This window comes from Aquila chrysaetos, chromosome 7 (genome assembly GCF_900496995.4).
Source record: "Aquila chrysaetos chrysaetos chromosome 7, bAquChr1.4, whole genome shotgun sequence".
Lineage (NCBI taxonomy): Eukaryota > Metazoa > Chordata > Aves > Accipitriformes > Accipitridae > Aquila > Aquila chrysaetos.
In genome coordinates this window covers 38,235,227-38,257,786 of record NC_044010.1, presented here as the reverse complement: position 1 = coordinate 38,257,786, position 22,560 = coordinate 38,235,227, and the positions used below count along the sequence as shown (strand labels likewise).

The 22,560-nt window shown below is 50.1% G+C and overlaps 1 protein-coding gene and 1 long non-coding RNA gene across 7 annotated transcripts; one reads left to right on the top strand and one right to left on the bottom strand.

Moving 5' to 3' along the window:
- Positions 1-13,212: 13,212 nt before the first annotated feature.
- On the bottom strand, positions 13,213-13,772 carry LOC115344040. Its single transcript, XR_003924386.2, has 2 exons — positions 13,662-13,772; positions 13,213-13,322 (listed from the first exon to the last, which is right to left on the bottom strand). It is a non-coding gene; the product is annotated as an uncharacterized LOC115344040 (long non-coding RNA).
- Positions 13,773-13,930: 158 nt separating this feature from the next.
- NYX (nyctalopin) lies at positions 13,931-21,507 on the top strand. 6 transcript variants are annotated; one of them, XM_030020802.1, is made up of 4 exons: positions 13,986-14,247; positions 14,385-14,477; positions 14,655-14,705; positions 18,165-21,507. In XM_030020802.1, the coding sequence occupies exons 3-4, from the start codon at positions 14,684-14,686 to the stop codon at positions 19,562-19,564; spliced, it is 1,422 nt and encodes a 473-aa protein (XP_029876662.1). In that variant the 5' UTR covers positions 13,986-14,247; positions 14,385-14,477; positions 14,655-14,683; the 3' UTR covers positions 19,565-21,507. The 6 variants fall into 6 exon arrangements, with proteins under 6 accessions (XP_029876659.1, XP_029876662.1, XP_029876660.1 ...); XM_030020800.1 differs by having other exon boundaries at positions 14,655-14,730; XM_030020803.1 differs by having other exon boundaries at positions 14,385-14,506.
- The last annotated feature ends 1,053 nt before the right edge of the window (positions 21,508-22,560 follow it).

The following is a 22,560-nucleotide window of genomic DNA, read 5'->3' as shown; positions in this document are numbered from 1 at the left end:
TATAAATCTCAATAGAAGACATTCCTTTTGATGGAAAAGAAAGGCCAGCACTTACAACAAAGCCCATGATAGTGCATTTGTGACGGTACAAATTAGACAGATGAGTAACAGTATTTGGAGGAAATTTCTGTAAGCTTCTTAGTGGTTACTGTAGACAGTACTGCACTGTAGAATTACATGTATCATTTGTCCAAGTGGAAGTCACTGCTGTGTCCCCAGTTCAAGCTCATATACAGCACTACAGATACTGTGCCAGGATGGTCGGGTACTAACATGCCCTTTCTCTTCTTTAGGGATGCTTACCTGCAACTAACTTATGCTTGCATGTGGACATGTAAGTCCCAGGTGGAAGCATTGAGTTTTCCAGGCTTATCAGTGGATTAAAGTTGGCAACAAAGACAAAACCCTGGTCATTTCTTTTTAGCTAGCTTATGATAAATAAAGGAACTCTGAAGTGTTTCTCCTGCCCCCCCCCCCCCCCCCCCAAAGGGGGAATGTCAGATAGACTATTTTCTGCCTTTCCTCTCTTAAGAATACGGTGTGGGAGGTCTCAGAAGTATAAAATTGCTTTTCCTTAATCAAAAAGACAAGAGTCTTGGAGCTTTAATAGAGACATACTTTCTTCTCAACAGTTCTCAAACATTTGTGCTACATTGGATTTAATGACACAGGAGTTTTAAAGGGACTGAATAAATCACTTCTTTTGCTTTTCGTCAAGTAACATGCTGGTGATATAGCCTCCGTTAGAGATCTGGTAGATCTTTCAGGAAAAAACAGCATTAAAACGGGACTGAATTTACTGTGTTTCAAAAACAGCAGTGGAAAAACATGCCTCAAATACATAAATGTTACTGCTAAACACAAAAATGTCAAATGTGCACGAGGTCTCTTCTATTCTTGGAGACCTCGGTTATATTCGGTAAATATATTCAGTTACTAGTGGTAACTTGGAGGACACTTAAGTGCAGGGAAGAGAAGGAGGGATAGCTAAACAGAAGGCTGACAAGGAGGTGCAGCTGTGCCAGCACGCGTTGGCTGGCTGAAACTGCGGCGCAGCAGCCGAAGGATGAGTTAAAGCTCTGGTAGATCACAGCACAGTTTGTTCTTTCTGATTTATGAATCCCACACTTTGAGTGTGTCTTTGCGTTGCTGTATTAATGGCTTCAGGAGTGTGTGCGTATCTTCGTCAGGCAGCAGTATATCGTATATGTCAATCATCAGGCAGCAACAATATGCAAACACAGTGTTACATTCTCACCCAGTTGAAGAGGCTTTGGCTTTGCAAAATGTAAAGCCAAGGGTATGTCACCGCATCTTCCAGACTGGCCCCTGAAGAGAGTTGTTAGTCACTAGTAAGGACGCAAATAGCTCTTATTTGCTTTACAGTTCGATCAAGCTTATGGTGCATTACCATTCGAATGTTACAACCTGTATTTCCAGCACAGTCACTCAGCTCTCATGAATAGATGCTGTCAACCCAGGGAGAATGAAAATCCAAAATGCTGAAAATAAATAAAACAATATGCTTACATGTACTGCAAATACATCACGTCTTGTTCGTTACGTAGAACTCTTTTTATGCAACTCCTCCCACTCTATTAATAAAATGTTTTGAAGTGGAAAGCTCAGCAGTTGCTGATGCAAAATGACAGCAGCACAGAGTGATGATGATTTACACCACCCACAGATCAAGTCTGAAGGCTTTATTTACATGCTGCAAGACTGTTTGCACAAGGCTTTGCCCAATTTGGCGCATGGGAAATCTGGCGGTGAAACAATTTAGTTGTGTTATGAAATTAAAAAGCCTTCTAAAGACTTAAGGCATTAAGTGCTCTTTGCATGCTGCTGTATTACATTCATAAAATACCCAAGCCTGGCTCTAATGGGCTGTAAACGAACTCTTGGTGAAAAAATATATCAAAATAAAACTACAGACAGCCTGGGAGAATGCCTTCCAGGTTCCTCATAAAGACTTCATACCAATTAGCAAAGCTAGTCCCAGAGAGCACCTAACAGGCTTTACGCTAGACCTTGCAGATGCTGGGACAGGACTTTTGCTTTTTACAATACCAGTATTTACACCGACTATGGGCTTGAGTGATAGGAAACACAAGATTTGCAGTGAGAGCAAGGCAAATGGTATCATTTAGAAGGGAAGATAAACAAAATTGTTACTACTAAGAAAGTGGGAAGTTAGAGCCGTGTGGGCTGAGTTCTGTCCTTACTTGGCTTTGGAGAATTATGTGATTTTATTCTATGACTCAGAATTGTTTTTACAGCATTTGCGTCACCCAGAAAAGTTGAATCTGCATAAGACTCAGCATGTTCCAGGAGAGAATATTTTGTTCTGTAATATGAACTCACTAACAGACACTGACAGCTTTCATGTTTTGCTTTTCTTATTATTATTGTCATTCAGGCATAAACTGCAAAATGTCTCAGAGCTATCAGGTTGTGTTGCCACAGCAAGTACATGCAGTATCAGGGAAAATCCTAACACCTGGAGAATCATTTTACAAATCAGCCACAGTGAATTTCATTTCTTGAGAGAGCCGTGAGCTTTTAGTTTGCCTCCTTCGGCTTCTGTTCACTTGTGGAAAAACACAGCCTGTGTACGAAGTGGATAATGTAACTGCCCCCCTCAGTTCCACCCGGATCTGACCATATTATTTCACTTGCAGAGCCTCACCCATTATAGGTGCCACAAATTAGTCACTGCCCTGAAGTGTAAACGCTTGTGTTTTTCCATCCAGAAGGGTTGTTAGAGGATTTGGCACATAATGCTGTAAGGAGGTGGCAGAACTGAAAGTAGGTGAGCTTGGGCATTGGTTTGAAGATGCAGCAAATCCAAGCAAATACACGTTTAGGCCTTTGAAGGCTGGGTCACAAATGCTGCAGCCCTGTGATGCAAAGTGCTGATCCAGTATTGGCTCACTCTGCTTGTTCAGACGTGTGCCAGTGTTTCTGAGAAGTTATTTTTGTGCTGGCAGGCTTTGTGAGAGATCAGGTGGTGTCTGCCCATGTGGCTCTGCGTTTCTACAAGCTGGAGATCATTTCTCTTCCTGCAGCTGGCACGGAGCTGTCATAAAAGTGTGACGCTGACATAAACACCGCTCTGGCTAATTAGACAGAAATGAGGTTGCGTGCCTGCACCCAGCCTGGAGCGTGTCGGTAGCACCGTGCGGATTGGGTTTTATTAACGGCCGTGGAAGAGCTTCATCCTCCCATCCATTGCTTGGGGCTGAGTAACAGCTCAGACACAACTGAAATCCCAAGCAAACTGAGTTTTTTCTTGTTCCAAGTGCCTCGCGTGTATCCGAGGGAAGGATGCTCACCTTTTACCCCCCTGCTTTGCTGGAGAGCGCTGGCACTGGACTTTGACTCTAGTTCACTGTGTTGCTTGTTTGGCGCTGAGCTAAGGCAGGATGGTGGTTCATGACCCTGTGAGCTGTTTATGTAAAGGAAACTTCCTTCTCTCTTGCCTACTAATTTTTAAAATCTTTTTTTTTTTTTTTTAACAACTGCATTTTGCCAGCTGTCTACTTTTGGCTTTTGCTTTTCATTCACTCAAATTTTGTCAAGAAAAAAGGCTGAGGCTGAGTAAGGTGCAGTCATAGGCTGCAGCCCGGGAGGGGGAGGCACTGCACTAATCTCCTGCTCTCTGTCTCTCCTCTTGTGTCCGGAGGAGAAAAAAATGAAGCTGACACGATTATCAGATAGCTCATTAACTGAATCCCATCAGAACTGGTCACTTCGCAAATTCTTGGTGATTTAATTCCCCCATTTAATTAATTCCTTCCCTCAAAATGATTAGCTCACATTAGAGACAATTATTACCTGTTAAATTTCCATTTGATAATTAGTGCTCTTCTAGGCCCTGGTTAAGCTTTCTTGCCTTATCAGATTTGTTCAAAAGCAGACACTTAAGTCTGTTGATTCGGGGTTCTGTTAATCTTGCCATTTCCCATTTTACATATCGGAAGAAGACAAGCTGCCCTGTCATCGGGGCAGGGGTCTGATAATGCCAGAGGGGCCTCCTGGAAGAGGAACCACCCCAAAATTAATTACAGCACAAAACTTTGACCTTTTCAGCTTCTGCTCTGCTGGTGCCCGAAGTCTCTGGGCCTCGTATTTTTTTACCTGCGTGAGTGTTTGTCCGGCATGGGGCCAAGGACATAGTGTCCTTCAGAGGGGTTGGAGCAGCGAGGGCTGCCTGCGAGGGCTTTCACGGTGGATGGGGGAATTTTGGGGTCTGGTCTCGGCTCCTGAGGCTGCTTCTGCATTTTATCTACAGATCGGTTCAATGCAAAATGCGGAAGCTGTCCAGGAAACAGAAGGCAACGCTTCCCCTCCGCCGCCCCCCCGGATATGTTTGCAAAGCCCTGTCTCCTCTTTCAGTATGTTTCTGCCAGACAGGAGCCTGCTGGCATTATTTATTAATTTTGCTGCACAGTGTCATGGTTTCAACAGGAGGGGGGGATAGTCCCCTTTCGATCCGCGCTGGCCCATCGCTTCTGTTGGTGGGGCACTTCTTTAAGGTAGAGGGGTGGTGTGGGTTTGGCTCTCCCCGTATGGTGGAAAGCAGAGAACTTGGGGCTGCTGTTTGTCACGCGAGCGCTCAAAAACCTGCCGGTTACACAAGCCTTGGGTGACATTTCTCGTATAACTATTGCTGCGTGCCGCGGAGCACAGTTTGTCCCTGTATGCTGCCAGAGGAGTGGTGGCAAACGCTCTCTTCAGCCTCGCCGGGGAGGTTGCCCTACTCGCAAGCGACTGCCGGGCTGGGCTCCGTACACGAAATAAGGTGGAGGAGTGCAAGGTCTGTGAGCAACGCCCCGGCAACACCTGACGGCGTGTATTTGGACTGGGCTACTGCCCGGCACAGCCCCAAAGCTGCCGGAGGGGTGTTCGCAGAGAAGGTGTGTTCGGATCTGGGCTTTGCTGGCACAAGCCAACCTCGCTGGACCGTGTTACCGCCCTGGCTGCCCGTCCCGTTCCCCTGTGGACGCTACAGCCCCTCGAGTTGGGAGGGACCCGTGCGTGCACCTTTTCTCCGCACCCTGCGATGAGGGCCGATGCTGTAGCCCTTCAGTTGGAGACCCTTAGGCACCATGCAGCCAACCTGGTCAGGTCCTTCAGACCCGATGGGATGCTCTGTCAAAGGCACCTACTGAGCATCTACCCAAAATAATAGACAGAGGGTGTCCCAGCTTGGTGCTTTCATTCATCGCTTCCACAGTCTGCTCCTTGTTTTGCAATTTTTAAATTGCACCACGAAAAATCGTAGCAGCAGCCCCAAGCAGCAGTTTCCCTATCCTGTTTAAAGGCAAGACAAGCATCTCTGTCACACTGGTGAGCCCATTGCTCTGGTAGGAGAGCGAGATTGTGGATGGGCTGTCACCGAGAGCACCTGAGCGGCTGCCGCGAACGCTCGGCGAGTGCCAAGGAGGGAGAGGCTGTGTTTTGGATGTCCCGGAGATGCTGCCGGGCACCGGGGTGAAGGGAGGCACAGCCCTGCACGGCCAGGCACGCTGTCCCTTCCCCATCCCACACCCTCATGAGCCAAATGTGTCCCGCCAGCACAACGTGGTAAGTCTCAGAGGAGAAGCATGAAAGTGCTGCCTAAATCAAAGGGAAATAATAACCAGAGTGAGAAATTCTCGGTAGAAGACAGTTTTTTTGAGGGCTGTGGTGTCTTGTAGAGCCCTGGTGTGATTTATTTTTAATGCTGAACGTCTAGCCCTCCTTCGCATTTCCCACAGCTTGGCTCGATCAATGTGCTTCTGCAGCACCTCCCTCCCCCTGCCTCGTACACACAGTGTTTACTTCTTCATTTATTATCTGTTTCCCACCATAGAAGGAAAGCAGATACTCTCTACTCTCTGTTATAACTCAAATCCAGCACGGTAGCTCAAAGAACTTGTTGCAACACACTTGTTGCTGAAGTGCAGCTGTTGTAGCACAGCTTTTCTGAGCAGCGCAAAGAGGGTTTACCCCACCCATCTGCAGGCTCCCGCGAACCTCACGCAACCTGCACAGCATCCCTCTATGCAACCTAGAAACGGTTAAGGGATTTGCAGGCTGCAGCTTGGCGGCTATCGTGCTAGCAGGAGTAGAGCTTTCTCTTCACGTTGCCAGTTGCTAGGCTTGGGACTCGGCGCCGATCCTATCTGAGAGGGTAGTACTCGCCCTGCTGCAGAGGAGTTATTTCTTCTGTCGCTCTTGATTTGATATCGCAGAAAAAAACCTGTTGTGCCCCTTCTCCCTCAGGTACCACGGTCTTCTGCAGCTGGCAGGAAACAAAGCCTTTTGCATGAGCAGAAGTGGTATACTTCTGTGATCCATAAATACACCCCAGTGTGGAGGATTCGCTGTGTTTGCCCGTAACACAGCCACGGGGGCTTTTTTGGCAATGTTCAGGGTTGGCACGGAGGAGGAGGTGTCAGCAGCCCATAAAACCACAGGCAGGGAACGAGTGGGAAGAACATGCGGGCGTAAATGTGTGCTTACCTACCACAGTGGCCGTTCCCCTCCCACCCCCAAGCTCTGCTAGCTTTAATCGTCTTAGACCCGTGCAAAAACTCTGCGTACATCAGGTGGTGGATGTCTGAGTAGCTGCATTACTGTAGCTGGAGAATCTAACCCCCTTGCAGATGAACTCGGTGGAGGTCTGGAGAAAGCAGCGTGGCAGACGGCTGCCCCATCGGCTGCTCCCTGTCCCCTCCAGCGCACCCTGGAGTGATGCTCGGTTTCTTACCAGAGTTTTATGCACGCCATGTTTGGGCTCCCTGAGTTTTTTTGTCCTTTACCCATGACACATCCTTTTGCAGTGGTCCAACACATGCCGTTCAGGTGCGTTGTACCATGTGGGGAAGCTTTTTCTCCCACAGCTGCAGGGAGGAGCACTGGAGACTTTCTTATGCCCCTTTCCTTTACTAGGAGGGGGCATGGGTGAAAGGTGTCTATGTGGCTATTCGTACTGTAACATTAGCTGGAAGGAGGACTTGGCCATATTGAACATTTTTTAGTAAGTTCTCTTACTGTGTTTTCAGCCCAGTCCTTTAACTGATCTGGGCTTGATTATGCACTGAATGCATTGCCATTACATGCTGAGGAAGGCATGGTAAGTTCATTTAACAAATCTTTCAGATCATCTGTAAGTGTATACTGCTCTAACCTCCTGTTGAGTGCGCTGGTTATTGTGTTATTGAAGTTTATTCCTGATTTGATGAGTGGCTCCTTTCCTATCTGCCAGCATCTTTGACAGGCAACAGAATTATCCTTTTAGATTTATTACCAGGGAATTATGGCTGCTTGGCGTGATGGAGTGCTCCTTGTTACTTGGTGTTCAGAAACATTAGTCAGGTGGGGGAAAGTACTGTAATTGGTAGAGCAAAAATCACAGTGCAGCACAGCCGTAGCCCCCGGAGTCCTCAATTCAAGAGTCCCAGGACTTCTGGTTCATTCTGCCCGAGTATCTGATCTGGCTACAGAGCAGGCTCCTGACAGAAGTGCCCGAGTTAAGCGGAGACAGGTAGGCGATGAACCTGCCCCAAATGTTAACACTATACAACGGGGAGAAGGTGCCACTGATCCTGTCATGTAGGTGGGAGAGATGAATCACCGGGAGGTAAATAAACTATCATCTGGCGAGGCCTGGGAGGGCTGTTGGCTTTGATAACATATTGCCCGTTGTGTGTTTATTGCAGACAAGGCTGTTGCCAAAGGTGTTTGCAGTGCTGTGTTTTAAGTTCATTGTGCATTGCCCATACGTGGCTGTGGAGGCAGCTTTATTAAGATTAATGGACTCACTAGCCACTAACGGGGAATTAAGCGGAGCTCACTGCGATGTGTCCTTGCCTTTGTGCGTCTACCGCGCAGCCTTCCCATTAGATAACGAGGAACTGCAAGCAGTCACCGCCTTGGGCAGCAGCCTGTGGAAAGCCTGAGGACTTAGGCAGGAGGCAAGCAGCTCCCTGTTTATTACACAGGATAGAAATGACCCTGCAGATGCCAAAGGGCTGGGGCAGGGCAGCTGCTCAGCTCTTAGTAAAAGCAGCATGAGCCCGAACCCCCCCCCCCGGGGCTCCCCGGCTGTGCATGCCCACACCACTGGCACCCTTGGACCGGCTTCAGCGGGGAGGGCAGGTTGGCCGGCGCGGGCACTGCCAGTCTTGACTTTCCCCGTCTGCTCGCGGGATGTGCGAGCAGCAGCTGCCTGCTCGGCCGCACGCCGGGCGAAAGCGGTGATGGAGCACGGGACGCGGAGCTGAGGGCTGTTTGAAGGCAGAAGCGAGGGCAGGGCTCCCCACACCCTGCAGAGAAAGACAGGCGATGCAGCCCGCGTTCAGGCTTCACCAGCAGCGGTTCATCCCTGAATTGCGACGTCTGAGTGTGGCCGGCCAGTTTTAGAAAAAAAAAAAAATTGTGATGGAGGCCAAGAGTCATAGGGCAGATGTAGGAGATGTAGATTCAAGTTCCTCTTCAGCTTTAGTTAACACAGATGTGAGCCCAGCTTCCTTCTCCCTCCCCAAGGCTGCTCTGGGTATTGTGGGGAGTCAGCCGGTAACCCCAACGATGTTGTTTTTCAGCATCACATCCATACACATGTATTGCAATGGGAAGCAGGAGCTTGCTTCCCAGGTGAGTGCCCAGCCCCTCACTGCAGAGCAGCCCACACCGGTCCTTTCTTGCTGGAAATGTTACTGTTTGATTAGCACGAGTGGGACACGAAACCACATCCACAGGATGGGCTGGGAGAGACCCCATGACCTGGTGTAAAAGCCGGTGGCCTGGACAGCCTTGGAGAGGGTCCCTGTCCTGCCCTCGCACGAGGCAGCGGGAGGATTTCACCCCGATGGAGCTACACTCCATCCCCTGGGCTCCTTGTCCCTGTTGCATGGGGTCTGCGTGATGACTAACCGGGCCGTCGGCGGAGGTTTGGGCTGACAGACGAATACGCTAGCCTGTGGTTTGCTGTGCAGCTGCTTTTGCTTCAGTCTCCCTACCCTAGAGTGTGCTGTTCCCTTTCGGAAGATGCTCCCGCTGCAGCTGCAGGCTCCTGGGCCTCTGCTCCTGCTGCAGGGCTTGGCCGTCCTGCAGCAGCTGGGCTGGGGCTTCAAATCTGGTGCCCACCTTGACCCTCTCCTCCTTCTGCTGCTTCGTTGGCTTCGCTTCCTTACCCTCCCCGTGGGTAAGCGGCTTTTTGGTGGCTATTTCTTGCCAAACGCTGCTGCTGGCCGCCTTGGTGCTTCCCTGCTTCCTCCTGCCACGGACCAGGCGGTGAAGAGTTCCCCCCGCCCCGAGTTACCCCCGCAGGTAGCCTGCAGCCAGCCGAACCCCACCGGGCTGCTTCGCCCTCGGGCTGGGTTCATTTCTGAAGGGCAGGAGCCATTTTTGACAGCCCGGAGGCACTGTCGCTGGTGGCAGCCCTCCTTGCTGAGGATACACGGGGAGGACGTCGCGGTGGGCACCACAGCAACTCTCCTTTCCAAGGGGGTTTCTTGAGGCGGCGTGGGTCTTCTCCAGCAGAAGGCAACCTGACGAGGGCACGGCAGCCTGACGGGGCTGGGCAGGCTGCGAGGGGGCTGCAACACGGGGCAGAGCATGGCAGGCAGCGTGCATGGAGCACCCAGGCTGGGCAGGGACCAACGGCCCTGCGCTGTGATGAAATGAGACCCCCCCCCCCCCCCCCCCCCCCCCCCCTCCCCCCGAGCCCTTGGGCAAGGGTGAGGGGAGGCCCCAGGGGTGGAACTCCCCGTATAACAACTCCAGGTGCCCTCGGAGCTTAAAGCCTGAGCAAAGTCTGGGGGCCTCAGTCCAGACAAAAATGACCCCCCTGCCTGCAGGAGAAAAGCTGTCCTGTCTTCTGAGCGAGAGAAGGGCTCTTAACTCCTTGCTCGTGAAGTCCTGGTTGGCTCCTCAGCTGCTTCTGCATCTCGTGTAAGCAGCAACATCACGCCTGCAACCAAGCACTGTTTCTGGCGGTGGCGTGGGCTGTGCTGAAGTTGCAAACCCCAGCGTGGCTGCCCGTGGTCCGTCCTGTCGTCTTGAACCGCAGCGGTCCCTGCTGCAGAGGACTCATCCTCCCCACCCCGAACCTACACCAGCCGGAGCTGCGTGTTGCAGCAGCGTGGCCGGCTGGGTGACCACCATACGCGCAGCCCAGGTCCCCGTGAAGCGGAGCTGACGACAGGAACCCCGGCGAGAAAAACGCTGAGGCAGCTCCTTCAAAGGTCACCCCCAGCGATTACGTGCACAGGAGAGGTTCGGACGTGCGACACAGCTGCTGCTGTGAGACCAGGGGAAGTATGCACCGAGCTGCGGCTGCTATTACAGAAGCGCAGGAAACCAAAGCCCGGGGCGGACGGAGGGGCTCGGGCGCTCTGCGGCGCAGTAACCTCACCCCCCCCCCTGCACTAGTCCCACGAATGCAGGCAGCTCTTAGAGATAAAAAAACAGGGGGAGCGAAGATGTTCAGCCACCGGAGTCAGGCAAGCAGCTCTGCCTCTTCACTGCTCTGAGAAGGGCAGCGTTTGGCTGGAAGCATCGAGACGTGCGATGCTTGGGGTCCAGCTAACCCAGCACTGGTGCCTAATGGTGTGAAGGTGTCCCCAAAGCTGCACGGCTGTCTTGTCATCCTCCGTCGGTGAAAACGGGCCCCGCTGAGGCCCACGATGGCACCCACAGGTAGATGGCTAAAGTGGTAAGATGAGTCCCACCAACTGTTTTTACCCAACCTTTGAAAATAAAGGGAATATTTTAACCTGCAGCTGAACCACTGCACGCACTTAGCGGTCCCCAGCGATCATTTTAAATCATACCAATGTGTATCATCAGAGGTAGGAGCTACATTCAGATCCTTAACCCACGGTCACATGAAATGCCCCTGGCCACGAAGAAATGGGTTGTTAGAAGCAGTCTTGCATCAAGTCTGCACAAGCTTGCCCTGCAAGGTGGGCTTGTCCTCAGAGCCAGCTAGTGAAGCTGTGCCAAGGCTTACATGTCCCCAGCACACACAGCCGGAGCAGAGCGGGCTCCTGGTCAGGGCTGAATTCTCCAAATTCTTTTGGTGGAAGATCAGATATAAACATCTATTTATTTTTTTTTCAGTGGCAGCATAGCTCTGCTGCTTTCTGGGCTCGGCTCCACTGCTATGTTGACCTCTGGCTTCTCTGAGTTCCCAGAGATTAAAAAGGGCAGGACAGGTCACGAGGAAGAGCCCTTGGTGGCAAAAAAATTAACGGCGCAGAGCTGCAGTAGCAAGGTCTATAGCTTCCGAGTCTACTTCCAGCCTGGCAGCCACAGCAGCTTCCCAGCACCGAGCATCTGCAGTGTGCGCAACCCTCAGCGTTAACCAGCCGTGAGTCATGCTCTCAAAAATGTTGAGGTGTGGTTTAAAGCCCAAGTTTGTTTATTTTAAGAATAAACGCTGGTCTACCGTATGTACTCCCTGGTATTTAAGTTTTTCTACATAAGAGGACTAGAAACTTTTCTTTACCAGGCTTCTTTCTCACATTGTCGTGCTCTTTCAGGACCAAGGGTTATCGGGAGATGAATCAGGAGTTGCAAGAGCTGGCAGAAGTTCACGGGAAGCACTGGGTGGCAAGCTTGGTGCTCCTTGCAGTGCTCTGCTGAAGCCACTCGCAGGACGATGCTCCCTGACCAGCTGGCTGCCAGCAGCAGGAGACTTTCCTAGAAACTGTGACCTCAGTGTGTCTCCCACCCCCAGGCTCTCCCCGTGCACATGCTGAGATGTTCGTATCTTCTCTGTGCTGTGGTCTGGAGGTGCTCCTGGTGATGCTCCTGCTCACAGATGATGCACAGAAATGTATTGTATAAGCCTTGGAGCTGCTGCTGCTGCTGCTGGCCAGGCAGGAGCTCCAGGTGTGCCAGCACAGGTTGGCTGGTGAGGCTGTGGGTGGGAGAGCTCACGATGGGGCAGGACATGGGCTGTTTCAGCCGTTCCTACCTCCAGCCGCAGTAGAAAAGGCCGGAGTGGGGCTGGGCTCCATTGCCAGGCTAGCTGCAGCCACCGAGCTCTGTATGTGGGACACTGACGGCAGAGCTGCTGTCAGAAGCTCCTGGAGGTGCTCCCTGCCAGCCTTCCTCCAGCTTCTGCTGGAGCCTCCTTCGGCAGCATTGCTAACAACATCGTGGCTGCTGATTTTGCAGCAGGCACCTACTGCCACCTTCCCCCCACCTTCGAAAGTGACTGCTGAGGTGCATACAGCTCCCACTTTAACAACCCCCTCCCCGACCCCCAACCTACCAGCCCCCATCCACCCATTGTACCCAGCAGAGGTTCCCAGTACCCTCCGTAGGGGATGTGGTTTGCTGGGTCCAGCAAGCTGCCCCTCTGGAGGAGGTGGCTCTGCAGATCACAAAAGCACTTTCTGGGGCTCAGTAGTCCTTTATGTCCCATCCCCACCAGTCCCTTACTGTGCACATGGAAGAAGAGCAGTGAGGCACAGGAGAGCCGCAGAGTCTCAGCAGAAGTCTGGTGCCTTGGTGCAGATCATCCCTTCCTCATTTCTGACAAGTAGATTTAGTATTGCCGTGCAAACCAAGCAGCAGGTCTAGTCCCTAGGGAGCTGCCGACTGATAATACACCAAATTGTCCCCGAGTCCCGCGTACCCTCCTCGCCCACTGCCTCTAACCCTTGTCTACAGCATGCGTGCACCTGGGGAGAGACAAGGTTTCTGGTACCGCTGTTAGGGCTCTGATAAATATTGGGGAGAAAGGAGCTGGGAATAGCACTTTCCCCTCCTCCCCCCTAGTTTTCATCACGATCTGCTTTCTGCGATCACACAGGTTGTGGTTTCCCGGTATTCCCATGGGAACCGGGACCTTCAGGGGAACCAGCAGCTGCCCCAGTGCTGGTGAGCACCCAGACGGTGCCAATTCTGTCCCCACAAGGTCTCCGCCAGCTTCAGCTCCGTGGCGGAGACCGCAACGCACCTGTGTGTGGCTTTGCAAATCTCCTCCTCTGTGCAAAGCGCAGAAGTGCAAAGCTGGGGGGGGGTTGGTACAACACCACTGGGGAAAGGTATCCTTCAGATAAAAATCAGTGCTATGTGGGTCACCCCCTTCCCTCCAGCCTGTCCCCCAGCACCAGCCTGCTTACATGCTGTTTAGACAGACAGACACAAATTTCCTGAGGTGCCAGCCAGGTGCCTTAAGACTGAGGGAAAGCCAAAACAAAATAAACCTGATGTAGCTGGGTGCTTTAATTTGCAGGAAGAGCCGAGCAGCAGCAGGCTGGTTCCCAGCTGAATCTCTCCTGCTGTATCAAGCATAAATTCATCAGGTATTCCATTTCCTGAAAAAAAAAAAAAAGCAGAATAATTCACTTCTTAGAATTGAAGAGTAGAGCTATTTTTCCCTCTGACATGGTGAACACAATTACCTAAGGCATGGGAGGCTGAGATAACTCACTTATTCAGCCCCCATTCTCCAAAGAAACCATCATCATTCTGTCAGAAAAGGCTTTAAAACCCAATTCACATCCTGAATGCTAAAACATCGCCACATACAGAACCTGTCCTTATGATTTCCGTGCACCAGCTGCAGCATCACAAGCAAAACACACTCACAGACAGGGCAGAGTTCATTATTATCAGGGCCACAGACACCATGCAAGCTCCCTGTGTTTGCTGACCCTTCTCCCAGTGCTGTTGGCATCTCCTCGTCCTTCAGGAGCAATTCCCCGCACAGCAAAGCACACGGGCATCCTGTTAGCAGCGTGAGCCACGATGGGACTGGGAAAGCGTGCATGGGGGAAAAGAGTCGCAAGCTGCGTCTGTTCGGAGAGCTCAACGAAGGGAAACCATAAGCCTGCGCTTGCCCCCAAATATAATCCCGTTTAGGCTGCACCCTCCGCTCCCACCTCCTCTGCCATTATATAATAGGGAGTGGAGTAATGACTTTCAGCAATGCTGTTTGAATGGCAGCGATCCAATTCTGAACTGTAATTTTTTTTTTTTTTTAATGGTGGGGGGAGAGTGGGTTGGCGGGGGGGGGGGGGGGGGCGTCAGTTTGGTTTGTTTGCAATCCCTGTTTTGCTTTGGGAGCTTTAGAGGACAGACACATTCTTCCATCTCTGCTAATCCTCCTCTGATACAGAGGATTTTCCTGCCATTAAATGATAGCTTGTGAGAAAAAAATGCCAACTTTTCAGAGACTGACTCGTATGGCTAATGGCAGCCTCATGAGCAGGAGGGAGGACACAGCCACTGCCTGGCTAGGTAAGCAATGTATCTAGGTGATTTCTGTTGGGAATTTTGGTTTCGACTGTTTGATGCTAAGCTGGTGACGCTTCTCTGTACCAGCACGTATTTCTTAGGGAGAGGGCCAGCCTCTTACCGATCTTTTTTCACCTCAGATGATAGGAACCTGCCCTTGGCACGGCTGGTGGGAAGGATGTGGATGAGCTCCTGAAAAGGAGTAGCACAAAGCCGCAGGATTCCCTGAGAAGGTCAGTGGTGGAAGAAAGATACCAGAAAGGTGCTGGAGACTTCTTCAGTTTGAAAGCTTGTGGGAGAGAAGCTTTTTCCTTCATCTTCCTTTCTAAACATAGATCTTATTGTGGGAAAATGATGCAGGGAAATGACAGAGGATGAAACCTGTCTCTGTTCTTCCTGTGTGCTTTTAGATCCCTCAAGTTTGCCTGCCAGACCTGAAATGCCACTAGTGAATAATCAAGGTAATGTTTGCCATCATTTTAAATGGTGAGTATACTCTTATTCTGCATTACCCAGTAGTGGATTAGACAGATCGTTTGGAAAGGTGTAGGTTAAATACTCAATTACTGCAATCATTGTCTCTTTACCCTTCTAAAAACTCTGCAAACATTTTTTTAGTCTCTCACTTTTCCTTTCAAATGCTGAATTACCATAGTATAAAAAAGCAAAAGAGATCACCCCTGGGTGGAGTTTTGTTTATTCCTTAATATCACGAATATTTTTGACCTTATTGCTGTATTTCACCCTTTTTGTTAAACACATATCTCATTTGAGCACCCTCTGTGACACTGAGTTGGAGGCATCTTCCAGCTGCTGCCCTGTCTGCTGCCACAGTGTTAAAAGCAAAGAACGTCCTTTTTTGGGGAAGGAGGAAGGAAGGAGAGGAGGAGATGTTTCATGCTATGTTGGTCAGAGGAGATCTGGCCAACAGCAGAGATCTGATCTCCTGTGCTCTGAGCAGCAGCTCTTCTGAGGGTTTGGTGGGGTTCAGATGGAGGATTTTCTTCTGACGTCCTTTGCAAGACGAAGAGGGAGAATTGCCACAAAGACTGCAGTGCCGAGGGGCTCCTCTGAGCTCCTATTGCCAGGGGATTGTTTTCTGCTTGAATGGGCCTCAAGTGTTTGTTTTCCATGTACCGCACTATGCAAAGAGATGGATACACTTGTAAATAGAGATCTTCTTAGAAGCGTGCTGTGAAATGCCACTAGCAAAAGACCCAGATTTGGCACTAACCCCCCCTTGTGTATAAGGAGAACAGGCTGCATAAGGCTTGGGTACAGACATTTCCTTTATCAAGTGATCAGAGAACAAGCAGGGAGGGGAAGGATGGGATTTGGTTATCACCGTGCTCATTCCTATGCACGCAGTGTACACGGCTGCTGGGAGAGGTCTGCTCTGAAGGCCAGAGCTGTGTCTGAGCTCGGGATAGCTGTAGCTACACACTGAACTTGCCTGGGACATACTCACCTATAGGATAGCCTATGCACATACATCCCTCTGGATGTCACCCTGAGCATATGCAAGGCTCTCGTTCCAGCAGCAACACTTGGATCCATCAGTTCCAGACAGCCACCTGCGGTCAGACATTTGGGAACAGGCAAATCCTTAATCTGTCTGGCCCTCAGTTTATGTAACTGTGTAACAGGAACGACATATGCCCCTGTTTGCAAGCAACAGTGGACTGGTGCAAAGGGTAGCAAACGAGGCAGCCCCTGGGCAGCCTGCACAAAGAAAAAGCAATCCGAGGCCGGTGCATTATCCCCCTCTTGTCCTTAGGCTCCTCGCCTGTTTTCTACCCAGGGCCCTGTCTGAAAGGGCACTTTCCTTTAGCCATGGATGTTAGATAAGGGCTCAGGAAAAAGGAGGAGAGCATACATACAAGCAAACAAAATGACAACCTGTCTAAAATCCTTTCCACCTCTCAAGAGTCCTTTACTGTCATTTATCCCTGAAGTGATGCTGTTTCGTGAATTCTCTGGTCACGATAGCGTAGCCAGCCTTGATGGGACTTGAATTTTGATAAAGAGGCCACAGCTAAAGTCCTTCTGTGCTGTTCCATCCAAGTATCTAAATCCCTCTTCTGCATGCAACGACCAGGTTAGTTCGAACAGCACCAGGCTGGGTGGCTCTGGGGTTGATGTCTTGTCAATGGGGACCTGCCCAGCAACTGGGTTTGCAAGCCTCCTGCTCGAAGAAGCCACAGGCAGCGTAAAGTCATAAATACAGTAACCGTGCATGTTGCCTTTTTTAAAGGCAAAGATGGAGAAAGGACAGAGCAATTGCAATTTGAACTGTAGTTCGGTCTGCACATTAAAGCCTTAGAGGCTGCAAAAATAAAAGCTTGACACTTGCTGAAGCTGATGTTTCCTGGCATATCATCTCACAAGTCTGTCTTAGTAAAAAAATGTCCATCGGGAATACAGCTGTAGCGGGCAATCACTGCGCTGCAAACCGGCGGCGAGAGGCAGCCCGGCTGCTGGGAGCTCCGCTCTCCAGACGAGTCAGCAGGAGCGTGGGGGAAAGCCTGTTCCTTGTCCCTTGGGGCCAGACATACACGCAGCAGCAGCAGCAATGCGATCCCAGCAGTGCTGTAATAAAGGTGGCTGTTGGTATCTCATGTCTTGTTGAAAAAAAAATAAAAGGATTATGCTTCCGTGGGAGCCAATAAACTGCAGCAGAAAAACCAATCAGTAGCAATACCACCGTTTCCCACTAGTGACTACATGGAGAGTTTGCTGGCGTGGCTGCTCATTTTGTTGAGTGGCAGGTAGGATGTGCCTGCAAGAGCAATTACAGAATGAGCTCTGCCTTCAGTTCTTCCTCTCTATTGAGTTTATTTCACAGATGTCTGATTGACTGGATGTTTTTTTCCCTACAAAAATGCCTGTCCGTGGAGGCTGATGCCTCCCATTCCTTTCGTTCTTCTCTGATTTCTCCCCAAGAGCTCTCTTCTCCTCCTCCTTGTTGTACATCCACCTGTGTGGGACTAACTTGAAAAGAAACAACAATAGCCACACACCTCTCATGTCAGGCTGATAAAAGGGCAAAGCAGCTGTTCCCATCAAGCATAAGGCACTATGGTGACTGCCTTGAGAATTGGCAAAACAGTAAAAACTGTGCTGGAGGCGCAGAGTATCTATCATCTCATCTATGATGAGATCATGAAGCAAGCAGTTGAACAATAACCCTCAATTTGTTTTTCCTCATGCCGCTCTACCAGTACACAGTGGTAATGTGTTTTTAAACACTGTACTGCATCCTTGAGAGCTGATAGTTCCCCTTGTAGTGCTGCACCAGCTCATGGCTCCGGTGAAGAAACGTTAGGTTGAATGAACAAAGAAAAGAAAAAAGCAAAAGGCATGAATTTGACGTGCCCCAGGCAACTAACTGCCCACTAACTGTCTAACTAACTGTCCCCTGCCCACTGCTGGGCTAGCATACACTGCCTTCCCCTCTTCCCCACCCAGAAATACTGCAACCCATCCACAGCTGCTGGCCTTCAAAGCATCTCTGCTTGCTCCCCGGCCAAACCGTGTCCCCATCAACTTGCAGAGAGGCCAGTCACAGAGACACTGAGAAATACTTAAGTCCAGGTGAATCCCCCTTTTGGGTAGAGAAATTAATCAGAGGTGATATTCTAGATGGTGTTTTACACACACACACACACACACACACACACACACACACACACCCCTTCTCAGAGGGTTTAAAAACCCCAGCAGAAGATTTTTAGGAAAGTTTCATGCGATCTCCTTGGTCAGCACTGGTGTATAAGTAGCGTGTGGCAATTAGCCTAGCTAAAAGGAAGGCAAAGATAGCGTAATTTCCTTTTCCTGTCGTGACTAATGTATTTGCTAATGACGCATCCCAATTCTCTCCTCCCGTGCCTCCATGGGGATGGCGCGTTCCTCTCTGACAGTGATCCTTTGGGTCCCCCATGTCCATGCGGTGTGGGCGTGCGTGCGGTCCTGCCCCGCCAACTGCGTGTGCACCCAGGAGCGGAGCTGCTCCGTCCTCTGCGATCGTGCCGGTCTGGGGCAGATCCCTAGTGACTTCCCTTGTGAAGCCTCCTCTATCAACCTGGACAAAAACAGCATCAAGTTCCTCTCCGAGAGGGCCTTCGGGACCTTGCCTTCCCTCAAATCCCTGTCGCTCAACCACAACAATATCTCCTTCATCACCCCGGGGGCTTTCAAGGGGCTGCCCAGCTTGACCGAGCTGAAGATGGCCCACAACGAGTACATTCGCTATCTCCACACGCGGACTTTCACTGCCCTCAGACGGCTGGTGAAGCTGGACCTGGCGGACTGCAACCTTTTCAACATCCCGGACAGGATCTTCATTGAGTTGCCGGCTCTGCAGGAGCTCTTCTGCTTCCAGAACAACTTCCGCAGGATCCCAGGTGCCATCAGGGGCATGGAGAACCTGACCCATGTTTACCTGGAGAGAAACAGGATCGAAGCGGTGGCCTATAACTCCCTGCAGGGCCTGACCAAGCTGAAATACCTGAATCTGCAGGACAACAGGATAAACGTCATTCACGAGGGAGCTTTTCAGGGCTGCCGGAAGATGGAGTACCTGTACCTGAACGACAATTTGATCAGCGAGCTTCCAGAAAACTCCTTCGATGGCCTGCGGTGCCTGAAGATGCTCAACCTGGGGGGTAATTTTCTCAGGAACATTTCCAACACCTGGTTCAGGGACCTGGGGGAGCTGGAGGTCCTCTACCTGGACCGCAACAGGATCAACTACATTGAGGAAGGGGCTTTTGAAAACCTCACCAGCCTGGTCGCGTTGCACTTGAACAGCAACAACCTGACGACCCTGCCCTTTTCTGTCTTCCAGCCGGTGTACTTCCTTGGGCGGCTGTACCTCTTCCGCAATCCCTGGGAGTGCGACTGCCGCATCGAGTGGCTGAAGGAGTGGATGGAGAATTACAGACTCGTCAGGGATATTCCCTGTGCCTCCCCCTCCTCAGTAGCTGGCATTGACCTGATGGACGTGCTCTACGAGAGATCGCCAGAAGGTTACTGTCTTGACCCGGTGGAGCTAAACATTACATCCGAAGGCCCGACCCCAAGTGAAGAGCCTTGGTCTACCACAGAGAGCAAGTTCAACAGCCTTATCTCCAAACTCTTGCTCCAGATGGGCCTTCCCGAAGAGGTGGCAAACACCACCGAAGTCTATGTTAACAGCACCCAGCTGGATGGACTGACTGATGGGGTTTCTTCTGGGGTGGGGGAAGACAGTATCGAGGCCATCTCCTTCTCTTTTTACCTCCCAGCACTTTTTACAGTGATTGTTTTGCGGTGCAAATAGTCCAAGGGCTGCATGGAGCGTGGCTCCCGCTTAAGCGTTTAGTCCCTGTACCTACCTAGTCATTAGGGAAAAGTTTGTACCGCGGGCCTCCGATACATAACCGGCTCCAAACTCTCCCAGGTTGGGTTGGTTGGATCTGGCTCCAGATTCCCCTGGGAGCTGGTAGGATCTGGTTCAAGGCTGGGTCCCACTCTGCCGTGTGCGGTCTCAGAGCGTCCCAGACCCTCACCGACCTGCGTGGAAGATGAGCAATGAAAGAATAGCAGTAAGGTGAGTTTCGCTTGGAGACGTGCGGTGTCCCTTGCTGGGAGCGGAGGGAAGAGGGCTCTGCACGGCTGGTGGTGCAGCGCCGTTTATTCCGTCGGGCCAACTCTGGTTGACGCAACCATCGACTTTACGAGAGCAAGATGAGGCAGCAAAACCAGACCCCCCCACCTTCATATCCTGACAGACACCCACCCGCACCCACGGCGGGTGCTGCCGAAGACTGGCGAACCATTCCTGATTTCCACCAGCGTGTGCTGGGGGGAGCTGGGCTGTCCTGGGCAGCGTCCAGGGGTGCAGCACTAGCCCTTGTGAACGGAACAGCATCTGGGGAGGGTGCCTGCCCCAGGCGGGTCTGGGATGGGCACAGTGTTTTGGCCGTGACGACAGGCAGGATTTTGATCCTTTCTCCCCCTGCTATCCTGGCACAGGTGCAGGAGAACCAGACAGACCCATGTTTGTCAAAACATTCTTCTCTGAGGCAAAGCTATTTAAAATTAATGGCTTACTTATTAATGCCATTTCGATGTGTTTTTATTTTTCAATGAATCTATTGTTTCAAGGAATATATCGTTTTTATTTGTAGATTATTTCATGCCATGACAGCAGGGGCAGAACATGACAAATGCAACCAGGCCCTACTAAATATTTTGCATTATTTCCACCACTAATGTGTACCACATAGCATGTCATATTATGCTGTACTAACCAACTATGCCATCATTTTCTTTTATATGGCCTCTTACATGTTTTATCTTTGAAATCTTCAATGAAAGCTGCTAATATGGCCAGAAAGAATTATCACGTTTTATGTATCAGGGCACATTAATAAAATAATCTGATATTTTGCTCACAAAAATAAACTATCTGCTCAAAACCCACATTTGTTTTGAGATCTTCGAATTACTCTGCTGGGTTTTTTGTAGGCTACTCAAATGTGTGCACATGAATGTCCTTTTTATGGTTTAGAGCAAATGGCAAGCTACTTATTGCAGCATAAAGAATAGACAGTTTAACTTAGAACATGACCGTGCTTACATTTGTGTTAAGTAGCAATGCTTTAAAAAATAAGTGACTAGATAGAAATACAATTCTGTGATATTTTAACTATATTAAATTATTATACATGGCTTATCATACTATGATGTACATGTTCATATAAAATGATACAGCATATACAGTCCTTTAGTACTGCTAAAATGTCATGAAATAGGAATAAAAATGGAAATTAATTAAAAAAAACCTATCAAACATTTTCATAACCCCCTTCCCCCCCCCCCCCCCCGCCTTTTCATGACCAATTCAACATGAACGTGACCTCCACCCCTGCCTGGCTCGGTCCCCGTGGGTGCTGAAGCAGCAGTGGCAGAGGGCGAGCTGCCCTGGCTCACTCTTTGCTAAGGTAGTGGTTCAGTATGGACAACACGTTGGCTAAAACCAACTGAGAGTAGCTGTCCTTGCCTCTGCCCCTTCCCCCAGTCGCACACCAGTGAGTATCCAAAAACATGTGCAAAGGACAGGCCAGCTGAAGATGATAGACTTTGGGCATAGAACAGTTGAAAAATGGTGGCCGATGTACAAATTCACGCACAAAGACCTTTTCGTAGCAGCTCTCGTGCCCTCTTACATCTGTGATTGTCTGGGAAAACTGGGGAAATAAATAAACTTTTTCAAAAAGGGCTCAACACTTCAGCAAAGGTGCCTTGGGTCGGGTCTGTTCACAGTAGCCGGGCCAGGCCAGCCTGGAGGAGGAGTGAATGCCCTCGGCCTCAAGCAGCGCTGGCATCCCAGCACGTCTGTGAACAAGCCCACGGGTGGTCCCGCAGCCCCGTAGGATAAACAGCTCTGTCGAAAGCCAACGTTAGCTCAGGCGCAAAATGACTGCGCGCTCCTGAACTCCCGGAGCAGCTGCCACGTGAGACAGGGAAGCCGCTTTTTTTGCCTGCACGTTTTGCCAGCAAAAAAGGCAGTGTCTCCAGCGGCTTCAAGACACATGCCTTGGGGCAGCCTGCTCTGGTCCGCAGTGCTCTATCCAAAAAGATTTACTGCTGCCTAATTAGCGCTAGCGATTTCTAGAGGAAAGCTTAGTACAGGGAAAACCAAACCCTCCCTGTTGTGATGGCTCCTCAGCTATCCGTAGCTCGACCACAGTTTTTTTCCCCAGGGAAGAAAGATGCCAGATGGTTTGATAAATGCCTATTTGACCTGTTCCATGAACTAAATTCAATGAGTTTGGATTTCCAGGCTATTTATGAATCCATTAATCTTCTTAAGTGCTAAATTCATCTGTGTATTATAAAAGGCTGTTTTTCAAACCTAGTCCAGCCCAATGCTGTAGAGGCATATTATGTTAAGGATGCCTTTACAGGAGCAGTATTTCATCCTGTCAGGGAAGGTTTATCAATAGGCTTGGCACAGATGGTAGGACATTGGGCACAAATGGTTGTATTTCACTTCCGATAAGCACGGATGTCTCATGAGTGAATTGTTTTTATAACCTACATTTCCATTTTCTGCTCTGAAATACATTAAACCTGAGGATCGTCTTACTCTGCAGTTGTTGAGTATGGCTTTCAAGTTAATTAGGGCTTCAAAGATGCTTCTGTTTTACCTGCAAGAATGGCAGATCTGAATGTGAAGCATCTTAAAGTGTAGGTTTTAGCAGAGATTGCACTGTCAAGTGATGGGCAAGGGGACTGTATATCATACTTTACTGTGTGACAACAGGGCCA

Bases quoted from the DNA above. Each gene is read 5' to 3' on its own strand.
- NYX (XM_030020799.2), top strand. From the start codon at position 14,145: ATGATAGCTTGTGAGAAAAAAATGCCAACTTTTCAGAGACTGACTCGT. The intron at 14,248-14,654 runs GTAAGCAATGTA...GTGTGCTTTTAG, and splicing joins CACAGCCACTGCCTGGCTAG to ATCCCTCAAGTTTGCCTGCC. The intron at 14,706-18,164 runs GTAATGTTTGCC...CCTCTCTGACAG, and splicing joins GCCACTAGTGAATAATCAAG to TGATCCTTTGGGTCCCCCAT.